The following is a 23,611-nucleotide window of genomic DNA, read 5'->3' as shown; positions in this document are numbered from 1 at the left end:
TAATGAACCGCATTAGTAATTTTAAATTAAAGATCCCAACTTTAATTTATAATTACAGATAAGTTTAAATTATTTTATTTCAAACATTATCCTCTGCATATAACAATTATATACAATGTTTAAGTTACATCAAAAAATAATTTAGGGATTTTGATATTTATAAAACATCACATGTATACAAAATAATATTGAAAAAAGTCCTCAATTCATTGATAATCAGCAAAATATTTACATCTTATTTGATTTATGGGCATATATCCCAACAATCTCCCATTTGCCCTAAAGTAAATGAGGCATGTCTCTAAGTCTCATACTTTCAAGATGTCTCTTAAAACTCCCAGCTGGTAATGTTTTGGTAAACGGATCAGTTATGTTGTTCGCGGATGCGATCTTTTCAACTGAAACGTCTCCTCTAGAAACAATCTCTCTGACCAGGTGGAATTTTCGCTCTATATGCTTTCCTTTGCGGTGGTTCTTGGGCTCCTTGGCATTGGCCACTGCTCCATTATTATCACAATAGAGTACGATAGGCTCATGCATATTTGGAACAACTTCCAATTCCTTCAGAAATTTACGAAGCCAGACAGCTTCCTTAGCTGCTTCATAAGCTGCTACATATTCAGCCTCCATGGTTGAGTCAACAATACAAGATTGCTTGATACTCCTCCATATGATGGCTCCATTTCCCAAAGTGAACACTGCCCCCGAGGTGGACTTACGAGAGTCCCTATCCGACTGAAAATCAGAATCAATATATCCAATAGGAATCAAATCCCTACCAGAGTATACAAGCATATGGTTTCTCGTCCTCCTCAAATATTTGAGTATGTGTTTAACTGCAGCCCAATGATCTAATCCTGGGTTTGACTGGTATATGCTAACCAACCCTACTGCATAGCATATGTCAGGTCTAGTACATAACATCGCATACATCAGGCTTCCAACTGCCGATGCATAGGGAACTCGTCTCATATCCTCTTCCTCTTGAGGTGTCTTTGGACACTGCTCATTGGAGAGATAAACTCCATGTCGAGAAGGCAAATTTCCTTTCTTGGAGTTTTGCATCGAAAACCTGACAAGCACCTTGTCAATATATGATGCCTGAGACAATGCCAAAAGCATATTCTTACGATCTCGAATAATTTGGATCCCAAGAATGTAGTTGGCTTCTCCCAAATCCTTCATTTGGAATTGGTTGGCTAGCCAGTTCTTTACTTTGGATAACGATTCTACATCATTCCCAATGAGCAGAATGTCATCTACATAAAGAACCAAGCAGACCACTTTATCTCTTTGAATTTGCTTGTAGACACAAGGTTCACCAAGATTTTGTTCAAAGCCATAAGATTTTATAGCTTCGTTAAATTTGATGTTCCAAGATCTAGATGCTTGCTTTAGTCCATAAATGGACCTCTACAATTTACAGACTTTCTGCTCTTGGCCTTCTACCATGAAACCCTCTGGTTGGACCATATGAATGGTCTCTTCAAGATGGCCGTTCAGAAACGCCTTCTTGACATCCATTTGCCATATCTCATAGTCATAATGAGCAGCAATAGATAAGAGTATGCGGATGGACTTTAGTATGGCTACAAGGGAAAAAGTATCCTCATAGTCTACTCCTTCCTTTTGGGTAAACCCCTTTGCAACCAATCTTGCTTTGAACGTTTCAACTTTTCCATCAGCTCATCTCTTTCTCTTATAGATCCATTTGCAACTAATAGGCTTAACGCTTTTTGGTAGGTCTACAAGTTCCCAGACAGAATTAGAGTACATAGATCCATTTCAAGTTTCATGGCTTCTTGCCATTTTTCTCGATCAATATCATCCATTGCCATCCTGTATGACAATGGATCTTCTTCACTGCCATCGGTGACTGCAATATTTGCTTCTCCATTTTCACGATAGCGGGTTGGCAATCTTATTTCCCTCCCACTGCGTCGTGGTGGTGGTGGTGTTTGATCATGGTCAGTGGTCTCCCTTCTTTGTCGTCCAACAACTGTTGTCGGCATGGGACTAAGCTGATCAGCCAGCAACTCTTCCAGAACTATCTTGCTTATGGGCTTGAAATGTGCCATATAGTTATGCTCAAGAAACGTAGCGTTTGTCGATACAAATATTTTGTTATCCTGAGGACTATAAAACATACCTCTTCTTGTTCCTTTTGGATAGCCCACAAATATGCAGACTTCCGAGCGAGGTTCCAACTTCGCAGTCTTTCCCTTCAACACATGTGCTGGGCACCCCTATATGCGAATATGTCTCAAACTAGGTTTGTGACCATTCCACAACTCTATGGGTGTTATGGGGATTGACTTAGATGGAACTAAGTTCAGAATGTATATTGTTGTTTGCAATGCATATCCCCAGAATGAAGTAGGTAAAGAAGAATAACTTAACATTGATCTCATCATGTCAAGTAAGGTGCGGTTTCTTCTTTCAGCTACACCATTTTGTTGTGGTGTGCCAGGTGCAGTGAGCTGAGATATTATTCCATTTTCAATCAAATGGTCTTTGAATTCATAATCCAAGTACTCTCTTCCTCGATCCGATCAAAGAGTTTTGATTGATTTGCCGAGTTACTTTTCAGCTTCGGCACGAAATTCTTTGAACTTTTCAAAGGTTTCGGATTTCTTTTGCATTAGGTATGCATATCTGAATCTCGAATGATCATCAATAAATGTGATGAAGTATTCATAGCCTCCCCTCGCTTTGACATTCAAAGGACCACATACATCGATATGTATGATTTCAAGGGGTGTCTTTGCTCTATCACCCTTTGTTGAAAATGGCCTCTTGGTCATTTTTCCTTCTAGACAGGATTCACAAACCGGTAGAGTGCCAACATTTAGCTCTCTCAAAGGACCATCCTTTGCTAGTCTTTCAATCATATCTATGTTTATATGACATAGCCTTAGATGCCATAAGTATGTTTCATTTTCGTTACAAACCTTTCTTCTTTTAGGGGTTGGTTCAGCGACTTTGAACATTTCGGTTTGTAGCATTTCGTTGAATATGGTTTCAATAAAGTAAAGACCATCATCAACAAAACCAGAACAAATATGAATTCCATTATTAGATAAAGATACATAGTCAATATCAAAAGAAACTGAAACAAATTGTTCATGCAACCTAGAAACCGAAAGCAAATTCCGTTTGAAATTCATAATAAAATAAACATTGTCTAACAATAAATATTTATTATTTGCAAAAGACAGTCGCACTGTCCCTACTGTCGCCGCTGAGATCCTTGCCCCATTGCCCACTCTCATATGGAAATATCCATCTTCAAGATCCCTGGACGTTTCCAGCATCTGTAAAGAAGTACAAACATGATTAGATGCCCATGAATCAACTATCCAGGTAGAGAAGTCATTCTCAACTAAACATATTTCCATGACCAGTAAATCTGATTTACCTTGCTTTTTCATTTTCAGCTCATCGAGGTACTTTTTGCAGTTCCTCTTCCAATGGTCATCCTGGTTGCAGTGGAAACTCATTCCCTTAGACTTTGGAGCAGCCTTGTTCTGCTTGTTCTTCTGGATCTTCTTTTTCCATTTGCCCTTATTGTTCCCCTGATTCTTCTTCTTCTTATTCTTTGATGAAGAAGGCATTCCCTCAGCTGCGTTGGCTTCAGCAATGTTTGCCTTGCCTCCCTTATCACCTATAAGGGACTCAAATTGTTGCAGCTTATTCAAGAACTTAGTTAAGTTATCATTCTTTTGGTTCATAAGATAACTTGTCCTGAATGGAATGAAATCAGGAGAAAGTGTTTCTAGTATCATGCCAACCTGGGTCTTCTCATCAATCTGAGACCCATTAATTTCAGCCTCATAAAGATGATTAATCATCTTAAGCAGATGCTCACGTACAGAAGAACCATTCTTCATACGGCCGTTCATAACAGCTTTGACAGCAGCGTATCGGGCTGAATCAGATGGACGTCCAAACATCCTCTGAAGAGTGTCCATGATATCTCTAGCAGTCGCAAGGCCTTCGTGTTGAGTTCTCAGCACTTCATTCATTGCTGCTAACAGGTAACAACGGGCCTTGTTGTTAGCGTTGATCCAGCGATTATATCGCTCAGTCAAAGCCGTGGCAGCATTGGCCGGAGGCACTGGAGGACAATCCTCCTTAAGGACAAAATGGTAGTTTTCACAGATCAAGAGGATATTCATGTTGCTTTTCCATTTGACAAAGTTTTCACCATTCAAAATTTAGGAAGCGAGAAGTGCGAAAATAGGATTTGACATTTTTGCTGAAAATAAGGAATTTAACTCAATCAACATTTTACATAAATATCACTACTAAATTTAAGGCATATAAATATGATGCATGAATGTACATGTTAAATACACAAATACATGTTTAATTGTCTAAGGAATTTTAATCACCACAATTAAGTGCCGCATTAGGGTAGGTCAAACAATTACTAATTAAAATGAGACTATCTCAATTAACAAATACTATCTGAAATATCTCATACTTCTAATATTATTAATTTCCTTTTTATTTAGGTCAAGAAAATAATTAACCAATTTAATTATCTCTTTATGAGTGTAACCCACCGCTTTAGATCTTTTAGATTTAACTTAGAAGTTGTTGCCGTAGGGTAAGTCAATTCTAAAATACATCTTAGAGATCCTATCTCTTTGGAAGTCAACCTTGTTATTATAATTAATGAATACCCTCCGTAGGGAGGACGAAATCAAAGCATCTCGGGACCTCATTAATTACTCACGGTGTTGTACTAACGGTGGAGACCTATGGGTTATATTGTCATATTACCCGCTCCCACTCATTATTTACAAATTGTGTATTTATTTATAAAACACCTCTTGCTTTATACTTCTCAGTGAATTTAAACAATTTAAGTCACTGAGATCCAAATAATTTTAAACAACTTTAAAATTATATTAAGTCATTTGTGAATTTAAAATTTAACATTTAAATTTATAAATTTCACATTTGACTTATTTAAATTTTACAAAAACCATTTGCTAAATAATTTATTTAAATTTAATCTCATTAAATTTAACAATTTCAAATTTAATCTTATTAAATTTAATAACTTTGAATTTAATCTCATTAAACTCAACAATTTGGCGCATTTAATTAATTCAATTTACTAAAATAATTTTAGAATTAAAACATATAATTAATGCGAATGATGCATGTCATACATATAAACTAGGTAGGCACTTTTATCCTAGATGGCATGTTAGATGCATGACAATATAATTATTATCAAACATAATAGATAAATAAATAACATGCAAGCGAAATGGAAAAACTTGGACGGGTTCCATGGACCTAAGAATTACAACCCCAAAATAATAATAAAAATAAAATTACATAAAAAATAGGTCTTATTGTAATTCTCCATCTTCAAGTATTCTCCACCTTGATGTCTCCTTTCTGCTGGATCAAAAAAAAAAATTAGGTTTGGGCTTTTCTGGGTTGTAAAAAACAGCCCTTTATTACACCTGGGCCGGTTGGAAAAGCCAGCCCAATGAATGGGCCTGGGCCTTTGCACCATGAGGTGCAAAGCCCATGCATCCATGACTGCACCTGAAGATGCAGTCACCTACAGCAGCTTGAAGGCTGCTACAGTTCTGCCATGGTCGACCTTCGGCCATGGTAGCCGCCCTTTCGCCGGCGACTGTCACCGGCAACCATATGGTCGCTGGAAAACTTTTTTTTTGATAGTTTGGAACTTTTCTATAAAAAAAAATTGTTGAAACTCTTCCATGATGATCCTCTTGCGTTAGGAGAATAATAAATTACATATTGATTCCTATTTTACAATTGATCTAATCAAAATAAAATAGCAAAAACTAATTCCATGGAACCGGATAAAACATCATATGCCAATCCATTCGCACAATGATTATACCAATGCATTCGCATAAAACATAACCATCACACAATAATTATACATCATATGCATAAGTGCCTACCCATTAACATCTAAGAATTATCACATAATTTAAACGTTAAATTAGCATGAAATAAATATCGCTCTCATACTAATTGTTGGTTTCTCAAACCGCATTTCAAAAAAAAATTGTGTCGAAGCGTGGTATCGATCGAATCACATAAATCAAAATTTAATACGATCATTATTTCATGTTAATTTAACTACAAAGATATTAAAGAGAAGAAGAAGAATTTTATTGTCGCTCAATTAGGACGGAAATCTTGAACTCCTCTAACACCGTCTTGACCTCTTCAATTCCAAGAACACCACGATTCTTTCTCAACGTATCTCCGGATTAACATGAACTCGAACGTGTGGGCATTCTAATGGGTTTCTCAACACATGGGATGAATGAATAGGAAATTTTGTTCTCACGGTTTTCTCTTTTTCTGTTTTCTGGAAAAACTTTCTTTTTTCTCTCTCAAGGAAAAACTTTTTCACGCCCCAGAACTAATTCATCTGGCTATTGTTCCTCTCTTAAAAACACAGAACTCATTCCCGTTTTTGAGTAAATGTGCATCCGCACATTTACTCCATTTCCTCATGGCGAGGAAACGTGCAACAGCACGTTTCCTCCCACTCCCCTTTAATTTTTTTTTTTGAGTTTTGAGGAAATGTGCAGCTGCACGTTTTCTTTCTTATATATATATATATATATATATTAACGTGGGGAGGGAGGAGATTCTCACCTTTTATATGATTAAATTCATCCATCTTAATTTAAAATAATTTTAAATTAATTTTAATATTAATTAATCGAATTAATTAATATATGTGTATTTAGAATTCTCAATTCTAAATTAATAATCATAACCCAATATGATATATTCAATTCACATTAATCTTATGGAGCCGTTGAGAGGAACTATGAACATTATTATTTTAAGCTCCAATAATTTTGACAATTAATTAACACCTTAATTAATATATCAAAATTATTAATTCCAAATTACTCCACTATAAATTTAGAATTGCACTCTTAAAATAATAAAAATAATTATGTTCACGGAATTTGTGTTGTCCATTGATAGTCACTACATACGAATTAATCCTCCATAAACGGTTCATAATTAAAGCTAGGTATTTTCCACTAACCTCTTTAATTACATCTTTCTCCATAAGTATCATTGATCCTCTAATGAATAATATATTTTATGATCCAATCATAAAATTGAGCGCTCTTATTATTCAAGTTTTGAATCAACACTTATGGGAACCGTCCATCTACTTCATTATGAAGGAATGGATTTCATCTTGTAAATTAATATTCCTAGCTATTTATTTTACTATACTCTCAATATACCAAGACTTTGACACTATTCACATGTGTCATTACTCTATATGTCAAAGAACATAATATCATAAATAGGAGTTTTCTAATTACTCAGAATTAAGATTAATTCATATATGACCATCATTGATTAATATTGAATACTCTATTTAATAACGGAATTTATTAGAGATTCATAATTAATCGTGTTCCGGTCCTATGTAATCATATTACATAAAATGCTTTCATTCCAATAATCTCATTATTAACAATCTAGGATAAGATTGTTTCATTCAGAATGTAATGAACCACATTAGTAATTTTAAATTAAAGATCCCAACTTTAATTTATAATTACGGACAAGTTTAGATTATTTTATTTCAAACATTATCCTCTGCATATAACAATTATATACAATGTTTACATTTACATCAAAAAATAATCTAGGGATTTTGATATTTATAAAACATCACATGTATGCAAAATAATATTGAAAAAATGCCTCATTTCATTGATAATCAACAAAATATTTACATCTTATTTGATTTATAGGCATATATCCCAACAGATCCTTCTATGATGCCGATTTGTGTGATGTGAGGCCGGCCTTCTTCTCCGGCGCCAATTCGCGAGCATCTCCTCAACAAAGACCCTCCACGATATCGGTTCTCCTCAGTCGAGATCTATGTTGCCAGCAAGGTTGTTTTCTTCACCAGCAAAGGAGAAGAACCAGATCTGCTCAATAACGATTGTAGATCGCAATCTCCGATTTGAAAACCATAGCACAGAGAATCACAAAGTAGAGAGGGTCGCGGAAGAGAGAAGGACTCGCGGAGGAGAGAAGGACTAGCAGAGGAGAGAGCGACTGGCGGAGAAGAGAGGGTCGCGGAGGAGAGAGGGTTGCATAGGGGACTAAGGAGAGAGAATCACGAAGGGGAAGAGAGAGAATGGGGTCATGAGAGTAGAGAGAGAGAAATGGGAAGAGAAAAAAGAAAGAGACAAAATCTTAAGGGTAAATTTGGGAAGCAAACTATTTGAAATTAATAATATGCTATAATTTATTAAGTTTAATATATTACGCTATTTGCTTCAAAAGTACTTATAAAATATGTTGTATTCTGTATTTTTCCTAAAATGAAAACTAATGTTTGCCGAATGCCCAATTTCTAATCATATCCTACCTTAAAAGCTTTTCCATAGTGGTTTTGATACGACTAAAAAAAATGAATTATCAATAATTTTTTAAATTTAAACTGTCACATTTATATCAAAAATTATTTATTTTTCATATTATGTAATTTTGAATAAATTTAATAACTAACACTACCAATAGACATACGAATAAGATTCTTGTTTTAACTTAAAGAATTTTGAGAAGATACTTATTTGCATCCAACGTTTTTTTTTATTTGACATATTTGCGCCCAACACCAACATAAAAAGTCCAACATTCGACCCAATAAGAGTAGTAATGTAGGGTAGCGGACTAGCGGTGTAATTGGTCCATTGTTGTACTTTTCTCTAAACTGCCCATCTGTGTACTTAAAGATCCATCCATCAAAACGTCAACGGAATCACGAGAGGCTGATTTTTTGTCCTTTTTAAATTAAGTAATTTGAGTGTAGATTTTAAATTAAATTTAAATTATAATTGAGTTGAAATTATAACTTAAGGTCCCGTTTATTTCATTGATTCGAGTTTTGCTACAGTAAAAAGCTCTCACAAACAATCACATCTAATTTTTTTGCTACAGTAAAAAATTCTCACATAAAATCACATCATAAGAATCTTTTTGAATTTGTGTTTAAGTGAGTCAAAACTTGAATTTATATTTAGATAGTATTTTAATAAAAACTCAATGTTGATGAAAATTTTTAATAGGGTATATGGGTGGAGTTTTATTCGTCTTTTCGTTGTCAACGCATAGAAAAAAAAATTATCTCAATCAGAATTAAAACGAAAAAGTTATAGCATTTTTAAGAATAGAAAAAATATTGTTCATTAATTTGAGTTCGAGTTTCTGAACTCGAGTTGAAAGAGAAACTTGAACTCGAGTTTTAGTCTCAAGCTCGAGTTCAAACTTAAAAGAACATGAACTTAAATAAAGTTGTAAGTCGAGTTTTTTTTTTTTTTGAATTTTTGACTCAGAAAAGTGGTTGCTGAACAGCCCCGACATATTCCAAAAAATGTGTCCAAGACGGGATAGGTGAGTTTTAAATCCCGCTAATCTTATCAATTTGAATTTAAATTTTAAATTTTATTACAGCAAAAAATTTAATAAAATAATTATATTTAATTTTTTTTATTATAATAAAAAATTTTCATATAAAATTATATTTTAATTTAAATTAACAAATTAAACAGGGTCTTTAACCACGAACCACAAAAAATATGTCGTTTGATAGAGTGAGAAAAGAAATCAGCTAGCAGTGAGTGAATCACCGCCAGACCCATGCACTTTGTGATTGTCTCCTTAAATTTGACACTGCCCCATTCTTGCGCATTAAATTTACTTCACCAGAACTCGGTGCTCACACTGTAATCCTCCAAGGAAAACAAGAGACAAACACAATCTTTATCTAGGCCATTTTCATATACGCTGTGGTCCCCGAAATAACTGCTGTAATTAAAGAGGTTAAGGGACATAAAATACATCACCATATTCTTTTTTTCCTTTTTTTACTAGCAAAAAAAAAAAACAAAACAAAAAACAAAACAAAAACAATCTTGATCTGTTTTCTGTTTTTTTATGTTTTTGTTGATATACTAGTAAGTACCCAACTGCAAAGGGATCCATTCTACGTGTCCATTTATTTTCAAATTCTTTATTTTCCTCCACACAAACAAATTAACAAAGCAGGAAAGATTAGAGACCAAAGCAAGTCATAAAGGACCATCACTAATAGAAGATAAGTCTCACCTGTAAATTATATGTTGCGGAAGCGGAATCCTCTTTTTATTAGTGGATTGTGCTCAATACTACTGGTGCCTTATAGCATTGTTTATTAGTAGCGTTGTTCTTTTGTTTTGTGCTGAACAACCATACTAATAGGCGCCTTTGGTATATAGCCATAATAAAATGCTGAAACAGGATCAGAAATTCCACTGAATTAACTTTTACCCATGATGTATGTCAATGCCTTGTAGAAATAAAACAACTATAAGTTGTTTTAGCAAAGCATGTAGAAGAAGTGGCCCATCAATTAAACCAAAATTGAGTACATATGAGGAGATTACATACATGGAGAGTGAGTGAGATCTGTTTTGGCAAACATGTTACAAAATGGAGGAGGCATTTTTCATAAAACATAGTAACAAAACGTTACAAAAGCAGCAATGCCGCTTAGGATACAGAGTCTATCTAGCCGGCTTTCATTTCTCATCTTCTCCTCTTTCAACTCACTCTGCACTTTCGAGTACAGATGACAAGACTCGAGAACTTCACTGTAGTTTTTGCTCCGTCGGCAGCTTAGTGCTTCCTTAAGAATCAGCAAACTGTTTCTTCCGTTGACATGAGAACCTTCCATGTCTTCCAACTGCATGCTTACCTCTGTTAACTTAAGAGTTGTTGGAACAGCATCTCCTTCCGTGTGGATCACGCGAAACTTCATACTGAGTATGCATTCGACTACTTGACATGGAAGAATGTCTTTTGCAGGAAGTATGGACCCAAACCGTATCACAAAATCTCTGTCCGTCGGCCAATGCCTTTGCCCACCGAGAGCGCTCCAACTAGCAAGATTAGCAGCTTGCTTTATTTTTTTGTTCACAACAATCCAACTAAGTTGGAGTCCATCACGAAGCTCTCGCCATAATTTTCCATCTTTCCTTTCTCTCTCCAAAGATAAAATCGGTGGCAAACCATCAGAAACTGAAAGGATGATTTCACCATCATCGTCATCATCTCTAGAAGCATAAGTGAGAAGATCAATCCTGAATGGGCAGTTGTAAAACCAACCATTGAAGCTATTCGCATTTGGAATGCCCCAAAGAACTTTCGAGCAAATTGTTTTATCTTTATACCTGATATCCACTATGGAAACAAAGTCTGAAGGTGAAATACTTTCGAGTTCATCCATGTCACCGTAGTATTCAGCCTCGGTCCATTCTTCAGGATACTCACTATACTCATTCCATTGATATTCAGAAACTTCCTTGTTTATAATAAGGGGAAAACAGTCCGCGTAGAACTTTCTGAATCCACCAATAGATGTTATTAGATTTTTAACATCTTCCCTGTTGGTTGAAGGCCACATAGTGGAACAGACATTTACCCATAATCTCTCTTCCCTTGAGATGGAACAAAAGGCTGCACAAGCACATGCCGCAGTAGCCAAAGTCGGTCCGTCCAGACGCCTTAAAATATCATAGAAAAGATCAGTGCTCAATGATGCCATACTCTCAACTGGTGCAATTGATGTCGCCATAGGTCTCAGACTCTCAGCATCTAAGAAAGCAAAGAACACAATAACTTTCCTAATGTCTCAACTAACAATAAGCAGAAATCACAAAACTTTGCCTACTGAATATTTAACACAACTTTGCCAGAAGCTTTAAACAAAATGGAATCAATGGACTTATCAAATTTTGGCTAAACCGTGAAAGATATGTGTACAACAGAATTAGCAGTGCTAAACGATCTAAACTTCCTAGAAAATAAGACCCCAACCAGATCTTTTTATCATTAACAACTTGAATGCAGGGAAATCCTGCAAAAAAAAAAAAAAAAAAAAAAAATCATTTTGGGGATTCCTCTATGTACATCTCATTTCCACAAGCTACATGTATCGACTAAGAGAAATCAGAAGAATACATAAACCACTATACACGTTCTCTTTTGTTCATGTTCATGATTGTTTCAAACTTTCATTCAACTGAAATGGGATTTTGTTTCGTTTAATTTCCATTTGTAAATCTCAGATTATCTGATTCTTTCGTTTGAATTTTGCTTAGTTCTATGTTTGAGTGCGAAAATAACAAACTAGACAAGAAGCAAAATCAAGACTACGATTAGTCACCAAACTTATTGGGTCCTTAAGCACAAGAAAACAGGACAGATGAAAAATGATAATAAGCTCAAATCGCGCTATGTATAATAGTGGATACATTTAGTTACTGTTTCAAAAGTATCAGCTGCGGCTTGGAGTTAAAACATATGCTCTGTCTACAAGAAGACTAGCTTTGCTAAATCATTATGAAATACAATCAGATTAGTTTTGCATATACAAACCACAAAAGGAGTATTTGTGAGAAAAGTAACAATCAATTGGAATGAAGGGCTGAAAGAAGCATTTGATAATGAGAATATAGCATAAGATTAAAATATCAGATTTGATAAGTAACCGAGTAAAACAAAATCTGACTATATTAGCATATATATACACCATGATGAACGAGTAGGGAGATTGACCCGTTCAAGCACTGAATTCTAAAGTCGTGATGGATCAATCAACCTAAAGACCAAAAGAGTCATTAGGTATAAAGTACAGATAACTTTGAACAAAAAAGGGGGAGATATTTAGGGGAAAGGAACGTGGTTCTTTCCCATCATGACCAGAAAATCTATATAATCTATCCAAACAGAAAACAGAGTAAAAGCAATAATTCACCAAATTGCAACAAAAAAAGGGGAAATAAAAATAAAATAATGCATAACTAAAAAAACAAACATGGGAAATGCTCAAACAGGCCAATAGATTCCAATAAAATTAAGACGAAAAGAGCAAGAAAAATGAGATTTTCATTCAGCCAACAACAATAAATATTCTAACAAAAATAACTGCCGAACAGCAAAAAGAATTCTGCAAAAACAGAAGTTTACATTCAAGAAAGATGAGAAAAGAAGAGGTGGGTATGGCTTCAAACCTCATAGATTGGCCATTAGAGAGAGCCCAAGGAAGAGAAACAGAAATAAACCCTTTGAAGCTTTGACTTTTCTTTTTCTTTTTCTTTCGAGGTTTCCAAAGAAGAAACGACTTTCCTTATAAGAGAAATCTAAGAAGAACCCAGATAGAGGAAGCGGAATCTAAGGACGAAATGTGATGATATCTGGGTTCTGGCGGATCATAAAGGATGAGTTCGTGAGTCACTTTCTTCTTGTGTTGGAAGGTTTTCACGCGTGTATCTTTGGCACGAAACTACAAGATATGATATGGGATTCTTTTTATTTTTGTTTTTATTTATTATTTGTTTTATTTATTTTTTGGCTTTGCCCTGTGCTGAATGTGGTTATGTGCGTACGCCACCTCATCACATTAATTAATTCGACCAACCTGGTGTCTCTTTTAATATCTGCCCTTACATTGCACCTTCAAATATTATCCACTGATAATTTAATAGATTATTTTGTTTGTTTTGTCAAGTATTGATGAGTGGGATAATTTAAATTTTAATGGATTCTTCTGTTATGACATTTGTAAAGTTAGTTTACAAATCTTTATCGACAAGTAAGATATAATGATTTTAATTCTGGCGCGTAGCTCCAAAAAAAAAAAGCTCTGTTTATTCTGCGCCATTGAATTTAAAGTCAAAGTTTTCTAAATAACTAAGCTCTATAGGAAGAGTATACTTGTATACTCCAGTTTGGGAAAACATCCAAAAGAAACTCCATTATCATCATTATTATTATGAAGTGAAAACCAGTCACAATCTCCATTGTCATTTTATTATACTCAAGTTTGGACACTTGGAGCTTCGTAGGTCACAACCCACAAATTTGGGATGCTTGAAGTTTAGATTTGAGACCCCTATGCCTTTCTTTTTCTTGCAAATTTTCAATTTCCCAAGACATCGTTACACTTTTGAGATTTAATTCACTAGCTTAAATGTGCCCTACAAGCTCACAAAGTTTGGTGCATAGGCCAAGTGGACGGTACCTCATGAGCACTGCTCAATGCTTGACAAGATCTAGTACATGATCAAGTTTTGACTTTTTCTTAGCCGTAGATAATCCTTTCACCTTCTCTATCTAGTGTAAAATACAGTCTGAAAGATACAACTTACAAGAGTAGATGCTACGGGCTCACCAAAGGCAACATCCTAGAACTAACATGTTAGATATTTTTATTAGTTGGCAATCTTCTAAAAATTTAAAAAATAAGTTCAAGAAGATTTTAGATTGCGGAAGAAGAATTCGAATCAGATTTGAAGTTAAAGTTGCAGATTTTGTTGAGTTGTGATTTAAAGAGATAAGGATAAAGGCTTGATCAAAGAAAAATAAAACATTGGTTGAGATTTGGAGAGATAAAGATAAGGCATTAGTTATTTGAATTTAAATGGGAGATAAAGCTTGCATGAAGATCAAATTATTTTCGGATTTGAATTCTTGACTTCATCCGATTATTGTTAGAAGAGTTGAATGGCTTATATAAATATATATATATATATATATGTGTATGTATTCCCGTGAACTACACAATTAAGCTTGAGTTGCACATGAGAATTGGAACTTGAAATTTGACTTGGTAAAAGAAAAGTCAAAGATAACTTGCTATAATGAAAGATAAGGCATTGACGTGAAAATGGCTAAGAGAATTTAGATGTTGTAAATAAAGCTGAGGATGATTTTTTGATATCTGAATATAGATTCAAAAGTTGAAAAGGGAGATACGTGGAATGAGTTTATATGAGAAGTGGCTCTGTAGGAAAAGGAGGGTCGACAACAGGAAAAAGTCTTGTGATAGAGAATCGATGCTTAAGTAGAACAATCTGTAGTTTATGTTTTTTCTCATTGAAAGTATGAACAACTGAAGGGAGTTCAACAGTTAAAGGTGAATACGTATGGTACACGCTAAACAGTGTCATTGTTAGAGTTCATCACAGCGACATCATAATCTAGGAGGGAGTCCTTAAGTGAATAAGTCTGTCAAGATTGTAATTCTTAAATCATAGTAAAATTGTTTACTGTCTGGGAGTGGCTTCACAGAGTAGGTGTGCGCACCAAACTGCGATATCATATTGTGTGTTTCTTTACTTTCTGCACTTTATTTTACTCGAGCAACTGAACGTAATTAACTCAGATCTATCATAACACATAATGACATTTGAGCTCTCTTTCGCTAGTTCTTTCCAACAAATTATTACTCGTCTCACATAATTTGGCAATGCGGGAATTTTCATGCTTAAAAATACCACTACCAAACTAATCTATTAAACGCAAAAGTAGGTAGCCGAGCCGACAATAGTAGAGCCACAGGTAATATGCAACATGGAGTGGCAAAATCTTTTGAGATTCCAATGCATCATATAGATTGATTTGTAAGGAAATGCGCAATAAACTTTGATCATGCGGCCAAACTGCCCTAAATATAATAATCACAATAGAATATACACGCAACCATGAGAGCAACCCTCTACTTAATTGATCAACACTAGTCATTACACCCATGTGTCTAAAGAATCAAGTTCAGATAAGATTGCAATTAAAAGACTAAGTACCAAAAAAAGAACTAGCAAATATCCTTATCCTTTTCTTCTTCTTAAACAAGTAAACAACTTCAAGCAAGAAATGTGAAATTTGCACCCGCTTTTAGCATTCCAATCATTAGATCACATCATCATATCAACAATTTGTGCTCTTTGCTTTACACGCTCTAACAATGTTTGTCTGCCAATAACTATGCAAAATAGTTTAATACGATAGAATAAGTCGTCAACTCACTGTGTTGGTGGCACGTCACAGTTTTCTGCTTCTCAAATCAATAGAAGATAAATGAACACAAGGATTGTTGACCTAATTGGGCTAGAAATAATGTCATAAAATGCTTGTACACTGTAAACCTTTTGGAGTTGAAACTGCTAGGACACATTCAAATATTTGGTGTCTGTTTGTTGTTGTGCAAATGGTCCACTTGACTGACCTCACAAGGGGATACCATATACTAACTAATACTTGTGTAAAAGGAACATCCTAATTAATAGTGCTCAATATTATGAACACACAATTCAACATTTCTCTACTCTTTGTGCGCAATAAAGGAAGCAAATTCTTTTCACACAAGCAGAAAAATACATCCTGCTCTCACAATCCCCTGACCAGTATATGGATTCATCACAAGGATAATATAGATTCCATAAAATGTTCAACTTTCTATTTCAATAGCATCTTTTGATGCCAAATTTTGCATCTTCGACATAAGATTACAATAATTTAACCAAGGAAAAAAAGAAAAAAAGAAAAAACTTAAGAGGGTTATTCCACAGACATGTATACGGTTTTTCAAGTTTGCAAATTAAACACTCTAGTTTAGCTACAGTTTAGCTTTTGGATTTTTCAACATGAATTTAAGGCTTCATGGTGCAACTACAAATCAAGCATGCCCATGTCCATAACAATGACGAAGAAACATTTTAACAGATGGAAAAAAAAAAAAAAAAAAAAAAAAAAAAAAAAAAAGGTTCTTTTTTTGGAAAAAAAAAAAAAAAAACTATTGATAGTTATTTATTTTCAGCAGTTAAATATGTATTATAAATTATTCGTTCTGCATACTTTTTAATCTCATGTGATGTTAACTAAAAAAAAAATTTAAAAAAAGGAAAAAAAAAAAAAAAAAAAAAAAAAAAAAAAAGATAGGTTATTTCTTTTTGGTGAAAATATGGCAAACCCATTAAGCTGTTAGAAATAAAAGAAGATAATAATATTCACTCAATAAAGTAAAAGTAGACAAGAGAAAGTAATTGACTACAATACTTCATTCATTGATTGAAATAGCCTTTAAATAGGCGTACACCAATGACATGTACAAATAAAATTACCCACTTACTTTACCACTACTGACTCCATTATTTAGAACATGTCAAAACAAACTCCTATAAAGAAGCCAAGTAACAGCAACTACTAAACAGACTAACAAATGCCTATAGAATAGGACAACATAACAGACTCCAATGGACTCGGACAACTTTGTTCAACCGTCCATTCCTCTCTTTGATGATCATTATGATCATTGGAGCATGTTAATGGAGAACTTTCTAAGATCTAAAGAGTATTGGCACGTCGTCTCTGAAGGATTTACGGAACCAGCAGCTAGTACGACAATGACACAAGCACAAAGAACGGAGCTAGAAGGGCAGCGGTTGAAAGATCTCAAGGCAAAGAATTATCTTTTCCAAGCAATTGATCGCTCAATCTTGGAACCATTCTTTGCGAAGACACTTCGAAACATATTTGGGATTCCATGAAGAAGAAGTACCAAGGTTCTGCAAGGGCAAAGAGGCAGCAGCTTCAAGCACTTCGTACGGAGTTCGAAACACCTCGAATGAAGTCGGGAGAATCAGTTACAGATTATTTCTCTCGAACAATGGCGATCGTGAACAAGATGCGGATCTACGGGGACGAGACAAAGGACGTGACCATAGTAGAGAAGATTCTTCGATCCATGACACCAAAATTTAATTTTGTTGTTTGTTCCATAGAAGAATCCCATGATATTGATGAACTTTCAATTGACGAATTACAAAGTTCTTTGTTGGTTCATGAGCATAAATTTAACCATCAGGAGAAAGAGGAGCAAGCTCTAAAGGCCTCAACAGAAAATCACTCGGCGACAAGAGGAGACAGAGGACGTGGTAGAGGTCGAGGCAGAGGCAGAGGAAACAATGATCGTGGAAACCAACAACAACACCAACACCAGCACCAAGACAACCAATTTCAAGGAAGAGGAAGAGGACGAGGTGGCAACCACTCGACTTCATATAAATCGAGGTCAGCAGACAAGTCCAATGTGGAGTGTTACAGATGTCATAGGTACGGCCACTACAAGTCTGAATGCTGAACTAATCTAACTAGACAAGGTGAAGAAAGAACTAACTTCGCAGAAAAAGAAGAAGAGGTGTCTCTTTTAATGGTGTGTCACGTGAAGGAAGAAACTCAACCAAACATGTGGTATTTAGACACTGGCTGCAGTAACCACATGTGTGGAGATAAGAAGGCGTTCTCTGACCTGGATGAATCTTTTCGCAACACCGTTAAGTTTGGTGACAACTCCACAGTTTCTGTTATGGGCAAAGGAAGGGTAACTATTCAAACTAAAGAAAATTGCACCCACACTATCTCAAATGTTCTTTTTGTCCCAGATCTAAAGACCAACTTGCTTAGTGTGGGTCAGCTGCAAGAGAAAGGGTACGAGATTTCTATCAAAGACAGAATATGTCAAATCCAAGATGCAAAGTTGGGCTTAATTGCTCAAGTTAATATGACGGCGAATCGTATGTTCCCACTTTATCTCCACAACACCACTCATTCATGCTTCTCAGCAAAACTGAAGGATGCAGCATGGCTATGGCATTTTCGCTATGGTCACCTAAGTTTTGGTGGATTGAAGACTCTACAGCAGAAAAATATGGTGACTGGTCTTCCTCAAATTACTGCTCCATCTAAAGTTTGTGAAGAATGTGTTGTTAGCAAACAACACCGAAATCAATTTCCGCAAGGAAAATCATGGAGAGCAAAGAAGCAATTGGAGCTGGTTCATTACGACCTTTGCGGGCCAATAAATCCACCTTCCAATGGAGGTAAAAGATACCTAATCACCTTCATTGATGATTTTAGCCGAAAAACATGGGTGTATTTTTTGCAGGACAAGTCTGAAGCTTTTACATCTTTTAAAAGCTACAAAGTTCTTGTTGAAAAAGAAGTTGGCAGCCAAATAAAAGTTCTTCGTACTGGTGGAGAATACAACTCACATGAATTTGCAAATTTATGTGAGACTCATGGAATTCAAAAACAACTTACTTCAGCTTACACGCCGCAGCAAAATGGCATTGCAGAAAGGAAGAATCATACAATCTTGAACGTGGTGAGGTCAATCTTGGCAAGGAGCGGGATTCCAAAAAGATTTTGGCCAGAAGCTGTCAATTGGAGTATTCATGTATTAAACAGAAGTCCCACCCTTGCAGTTCAAAATATGACGCCGCAAGAAGCTTGGAATGAATGGAGACCTGCTGTGGACCACTTCAGAATTTTTGGTTGCATTGCATATGCCCACATTCCATATCAGAAAAGGAGCAAGCTTGACGACAAAAGAGAAAAATGCATCTTTCTTGGTGTTAGTGAGCAGTCAAAAGCGTACAAATTGTACAAACCTATCACCAAGAAAATTGTCATTAGTCGTGACGTAATTTTTGAAGAAGAAAGATTCTGGACATGGAACAATGTCAAGCAACAAATACTGGCAGACGTTGATGAAGAAAATGAAAGGCAACAGCCCGTGGAGAATGGACAACCGGTGGAAAACGAACAACAACCAATTGCTGAAGACCTTCCAAGCCCAGTTGGAGTTGATGTTGTTGATGAACAACGACCTCAACGAGTTAAAAAAAGACCAGCATGGATGTCTGATTATGAGGTACCCGGGAAATCCATTTGAAGACCCACTTACACATTTTGCTCTTTTTTCATATTGTGATCCTATAGCTTTCAGAGATGCTGTCAAGGAGTCAAAATGGCGGAAGGCTATGGATGCAGAAATAGCAGCCATTGAAAAAAACAACACTTGGGAGTTGATGGAGCTTCCAAAAGGGCAAAAGAGCATTGGTGTGAGGTGGGTATACAAGACAAAACTAAAGGAGAATGGAGAAATTGACAAGTATAAGGCACGCTTAGTCGCTAAGGGCTATAAGCAAGAGTTCGGCATCGACTACAAAGAAGTCTTTGCTCCAGTTGCAAGGCATGACACAATCAAACTAGTGATTGCATTGGCGGCACAAAACTCATGGCCCTATTTTCCAAATGGATGTGAAATCATCATTTTTACATGGCGACTTAGAAGAATAGGTATTTATTGATCAACCTCCTGGTTATGTGAAGCTTGGAAGTGAAAGTAAAGTTTATAAACTCAAAAAGGCATTGTACGGGCTAAAACAAGCTCCACGCGCTTGGTATAGTCGTATAGATGCTTATTTTTCTAAAGAGGGATTTAAAAAATGTCCATATGAACATACACTTTTTACAAAAATTAGAGATGGAGGAAAATTGCTCATTGTTTGCTTATATGTTGATGATCTTATTTTCACTGGAAATGATAGTGCAATGTTTGACAAATTTAAAAAATCTATGATGGTTGAATTTGATATGTCTGATCTTGGAACGATGCATCATTTTTTGGACATTGAAGTGGTGCAATCTGCAACTGGAATTTTTATTTCTCAAAGGAAGTACGTGCAAGAAATTTTGGAAAGGTTTCAAATGAAAAATTGCAACTCTGTTAACACACCTACTGAAGTTGGTTTGAAGCTTGTTCGAGATCCTGAAGGAAGGAAGATTGATAGCACTCTTTACAAGCAAATTGTAAGGAGTTTGGTGTATTTAACAGCTACTACTGGCATAATGCATGTTGTAAGTCTTATTAGCAGGTACATGGAATGTCCAAGGGAGATACATCTTTTAGCTGCAAAAAGAACCTTTCGATACTTGCAAGGGACTATTGGTTATGGGCTGTTTTACAAGAAAGGAGAAAAGTCAGATTTGATTGGATTTACTGATAGTGATTATGCTGGAGATCAAGATGATAGAAAGAGCACTTCAGGTTATGTCTTTATGATAGGTTTAGGAGTTGTCTCATGGTCTTCAAAGAAACAACCAATTGTCACGCTATCAACAACCGAAGCCGAGTTCGTTGCTGCAACTTCATGTGCCTGCCAAGCTATTTGGTTGAGAAAAGTTCTTGAAGAGCTCTATTTCAAGCAACAAGGACCGACCCCAATTAATTGTGACAGCAGTTCAGCAATTAAGCTCTCCAAGAATCCTGTTTTACATGGGCGAAGTAAACATATAGATGTGAAGTATCACTTCTTGAGAAATCTCACCAACGTTGGAGTCATTGATCTTCTCTTCTGCAGAAGTGAAGACCAAGTTGCTGATATATTTACTAAACCCCTCAAAGTGCCTTTATTTCAGAAGCTACGGAAATTGCTCAGTGTACGCACTTTGGAATGACCGGTTTAAGGAATGATTTTTGTTACTAATGATGTCTAAACTGAATGTTCGAAAATCTTTCAGTTTAAGGGAATGAATGTTGTGTCACGTGGGTTTATTTGATTAAGTGGGTAGTTTTATTTGTACGTGTCACTGGTATACGCCTATTTAAAGGCTATTTCAATCAAGAAGTATTGCAGTCAATTACTTCCTCTTGTCTACTTCTACTTTATTGAGTGAATATTATTATCTTCTTTTATTTCTAACATAAGCAACAGTCCAAAGTTTGGTATAGCGGGTGGAGATAAAATTTGAAATAACTGTGACAGCAAGAAATTATGTAGCAATTCACATTGCATAAAGATTTGATCACTATGTAAGCATTTATTCATAAAAATAAAAAATAAAAAAAATAAAAAAAAAAATCGCCTTAAGTTATACCCTAAACTCTAAAGAGTAAAGATTTATCATCTATGGTCGTTGTCAGAAAATTTTCAAAACCGAGAGAGGACCTTTCGAAGTGATCGGCTTCTACCTCAGTCATCGGCGGCGATGTCGGCGTCACCGGAAGACTTGCGAGCAGAGTCGTCGGCGACGTCGTCGCGGTCGCGATCCGGGTCGGACTTGTCCATGGCGGCTCGGGCCTTGTCGAGGAAGGGCTTGAAAGCAAGCTCGATCGTCATCCACCCGAGCGCTAGGGCTCCCAACACCACCATTGCTTGCTTCGTGGCGGTCGATTTCCTCATTTTCCCTCCAAAAACTTCCTTTCTTTTTCTCTTCCTCTCTTCTTTTCTGTTCTGTGCAGTGTGCACGAAAATGCCCTCTGATTCTCTGTAAAGTTGAGGTTTTTTTTTTTTTTTTTTGTACTTTTGACCCTAAACTTTTTTTGTTTTATAACTTGCTCTATGAATTTTTAATGTTAGTAATTCAGCCCTCTAGCATGCAAAATGTTACATTGTGACCTATTTTACTAAATTTTGTCTTGAATTTTGGTCTGATTTGAAGCCCTAAGGGTTGAAGAATTGTGATTTTGGATTTTGTAGTTTTGATTTTTTTTTGTAGGATTTGAGGCATCAAGAGCTGAGAAATTGAGAGATTTATGCCGAGATTTAAATTGGGATTTTAGAATTTTTAGTTGGATGTACTTTTCAATATAACACAAGAAAAAATGAAATAAATATCTTTTAAAGTGTATGAGTCTAGATTTTTATCTTTTATTCTTGATTAATATTAATTTTAGTCAAATAACTCTATTACAAATGGGTATTAAAAGAAGTAAAAATCTAAACTCATACACTCTAAGAGTAAGTTCAATAATTTTCTCATAACAACACAATCATCAACAGTTTTAATAAGTTGTATTACAATAGTTTAACAAGTTGGGGGATAAATTGTCGTTTAAGGGAACAAATTGCCAAGGCTGAAAATTTGAATAAATAAATGTGCTAATTAAAGAAGGGAACTCTATCACGAAGAAATTGTGGGTAGAATTAATTAGTAATAAATCTTTGATTAGCACAAAAATTAGTAATAAATCTTTATGTTCTTTCGTGATGCGATTTCAAATATAAAAGAAACAATATTCGTGTTTGCGTTTGCCAATGTTTAGGCTTTGGACTTTTTTTTTTTTAAAGAGAAATTTAGAGAAATGCTCGAAGATTTATTTTCTAGCATATCAATATCTAATCTAGTGAAATTGTTCTAATTCTTTAGTGTAGGTGCTTTAAGCAATATGGTGTATTTTCTAAGCTTTTATGTTGAATATAGTTCTTCTGATCAGATAATTTAGCAACCCCAATTACTGAAAAGTAATGATTCAAGGTCTCGTGCCTAGAAACATTAGGATTTAAATTTTAATCTTAAGGAGTTGTTTAGGACTAGATATTCCTTTTAAGTTCTAAATGAATTCTCTCTCTCACACTTCGCATTTTTTCAATTATGTTAATTAAAAAAAGAGAAACTCAGGAAGCTTTATAGCTATAATTACAATAATATTGATTAACCCAGCAAATTTTTATCCCATGCGTTTGATTCGTTTCCATTGCATATACTCAAAATTCATAGACGTGAAAATCACAATTTGTTAGCTGCCCGTTTAGTTCGCTGATTCGAGTTGAGATGTGATTTTATGTGAGAATTTTTTACTGTAGTAAAAAAGTTAGATGTGATTATTTGTGAGAGCTTTTTACTGTAGTAAAACTCGAATCAGTGAAATGAACAGGGCAATTTCAAAATTTGGTCAATTTTACTACCATTATTTGTCTCTTTCGAAGACCGGAAACCATTTCAATTTCAGAGTACGTAGATCTTCATGGGTGGCAACAATGTCAACGTATACTCATCTAAAAGACCTGTAATCATCTGTGATCTGACGGTGGGATAGTGGAAGGCCACCATATCTGGTATTTCAGCTAATTAAGAAATCTACTTCTCTTATATATATATATAT

At 35.3% G+C, this 23,611-nt stretch overlaps 3 protein-coding genes across 4 annotated transcripts; 1 reads left to right on the top strand and 2 right to left on the bottom strand.

Moving 5' to 3' along the window:
• Positions 1 to 10,385: 10,385 nt before the first annotated feature.
• On the bottom strand, positions 10,386 to 13,363 carry LOC21407767 (F-box protein At2g27310). 2 transcript variants are annotated; one of them, XM_024161604.1, is made up of 2 exons: positions 13,116 to 13,363; positions 10,386 to 11,606 (listed from the first exon to the last, which is right to left on the bottom strand). In XM_024161604.1, the coding sequence occupies exons 1-2, from the start codon at positions 13,118 to 13,120 to the stop codon at positions 10,550 to 10,552; spliced, it is 1,062 nt and encodes a 353-aa protein (XP_024017372.1). In that variant the 5' UTR covers positions 13,121 to 13,363; the 3' UTR covers positions 10,386 to 10,549. The 2 variants fall into 2 exon arrangements, with proteins under 2 accessions (XP_024017372.1, XP_010090384.1); XM_010092082.2 differs by having other exon boundaries at positions 10,387 to 11,697.
• Positions 13,364 to 17,425: 4,062 nt separating this feature from the next.
• LOC112090406 lies at positions 17,426 to 18,022 on the top strand. The gene has a single exon (XM_024161615.1). The coding sequence runs from the start codon at positions 17,426 to 17,428 to the stop codon at positions 18,020 to 18,022; it is 597 nt and encodes a 198-aa protein (XP_024017383.1).
• Positions 18,023 to 21,592: 3,570 nt separating this feature from the next.
• LOC21407766 (outer envelope membrane protein 7) lies at positions 21,593 to 21,956 on the bottom strand. Its single transcript, XM_010092081.2, has one exon. The coding sequence runs from the start codon at positions 21,906 to 21,908 to the stop codon at positions 21,699 to 21,701; it is 210 nt and encodes a 69-aa protein (XP_010090383.1). The 5' UTR covers positions 21,909 to 21,956; the 3' UTR covers positions 21,593 to 21,698.
• Between the last annotated feature and the right edge of the window lie 1,655 nt (positions 21,957 to 23,611).

This window comes from Morus notabilis, unplaced genomic scaffold (genome assembly GCF_000414095.1).
Source record: "Morus notabilis unplaced genomic scaffold, ASM41409v2 Scaffold137, whole genome shotgun sequence".
Classification (NCBI taxonomy): Eukaryota; Viridiplantae; Streptophyta; class Magnoliopsida; order Rosales; family Moraceae; genus Morus; species Morus notabilis.
This window is presented reverse-complemented; position numbering and strand designations above follow the sequence as displayed.

Coding starts and splice junctions, on each gene's coding strand:
- LOC112090406 (XM_024161615.1), top strand. CDS start 17,426: ATGAAGAAGAAGTACCAAGGTTCTGCAAGGGCAAAGAGGCAGCAGCTT.
- LOC21407766 (XM_010092081.2), bottom strand. CDS start 21,908: ATGAGGAAATCGACCGCCACGAAGCAAGCAATGGTGGTGTTGGGAGCC.
- LOC21407767 (XM_010092082.2), bottom strand. CDS start 11,677: ATGGCGACATCAATTGCACCAGTTGAGAGTATGGCATCATTGAGCACT.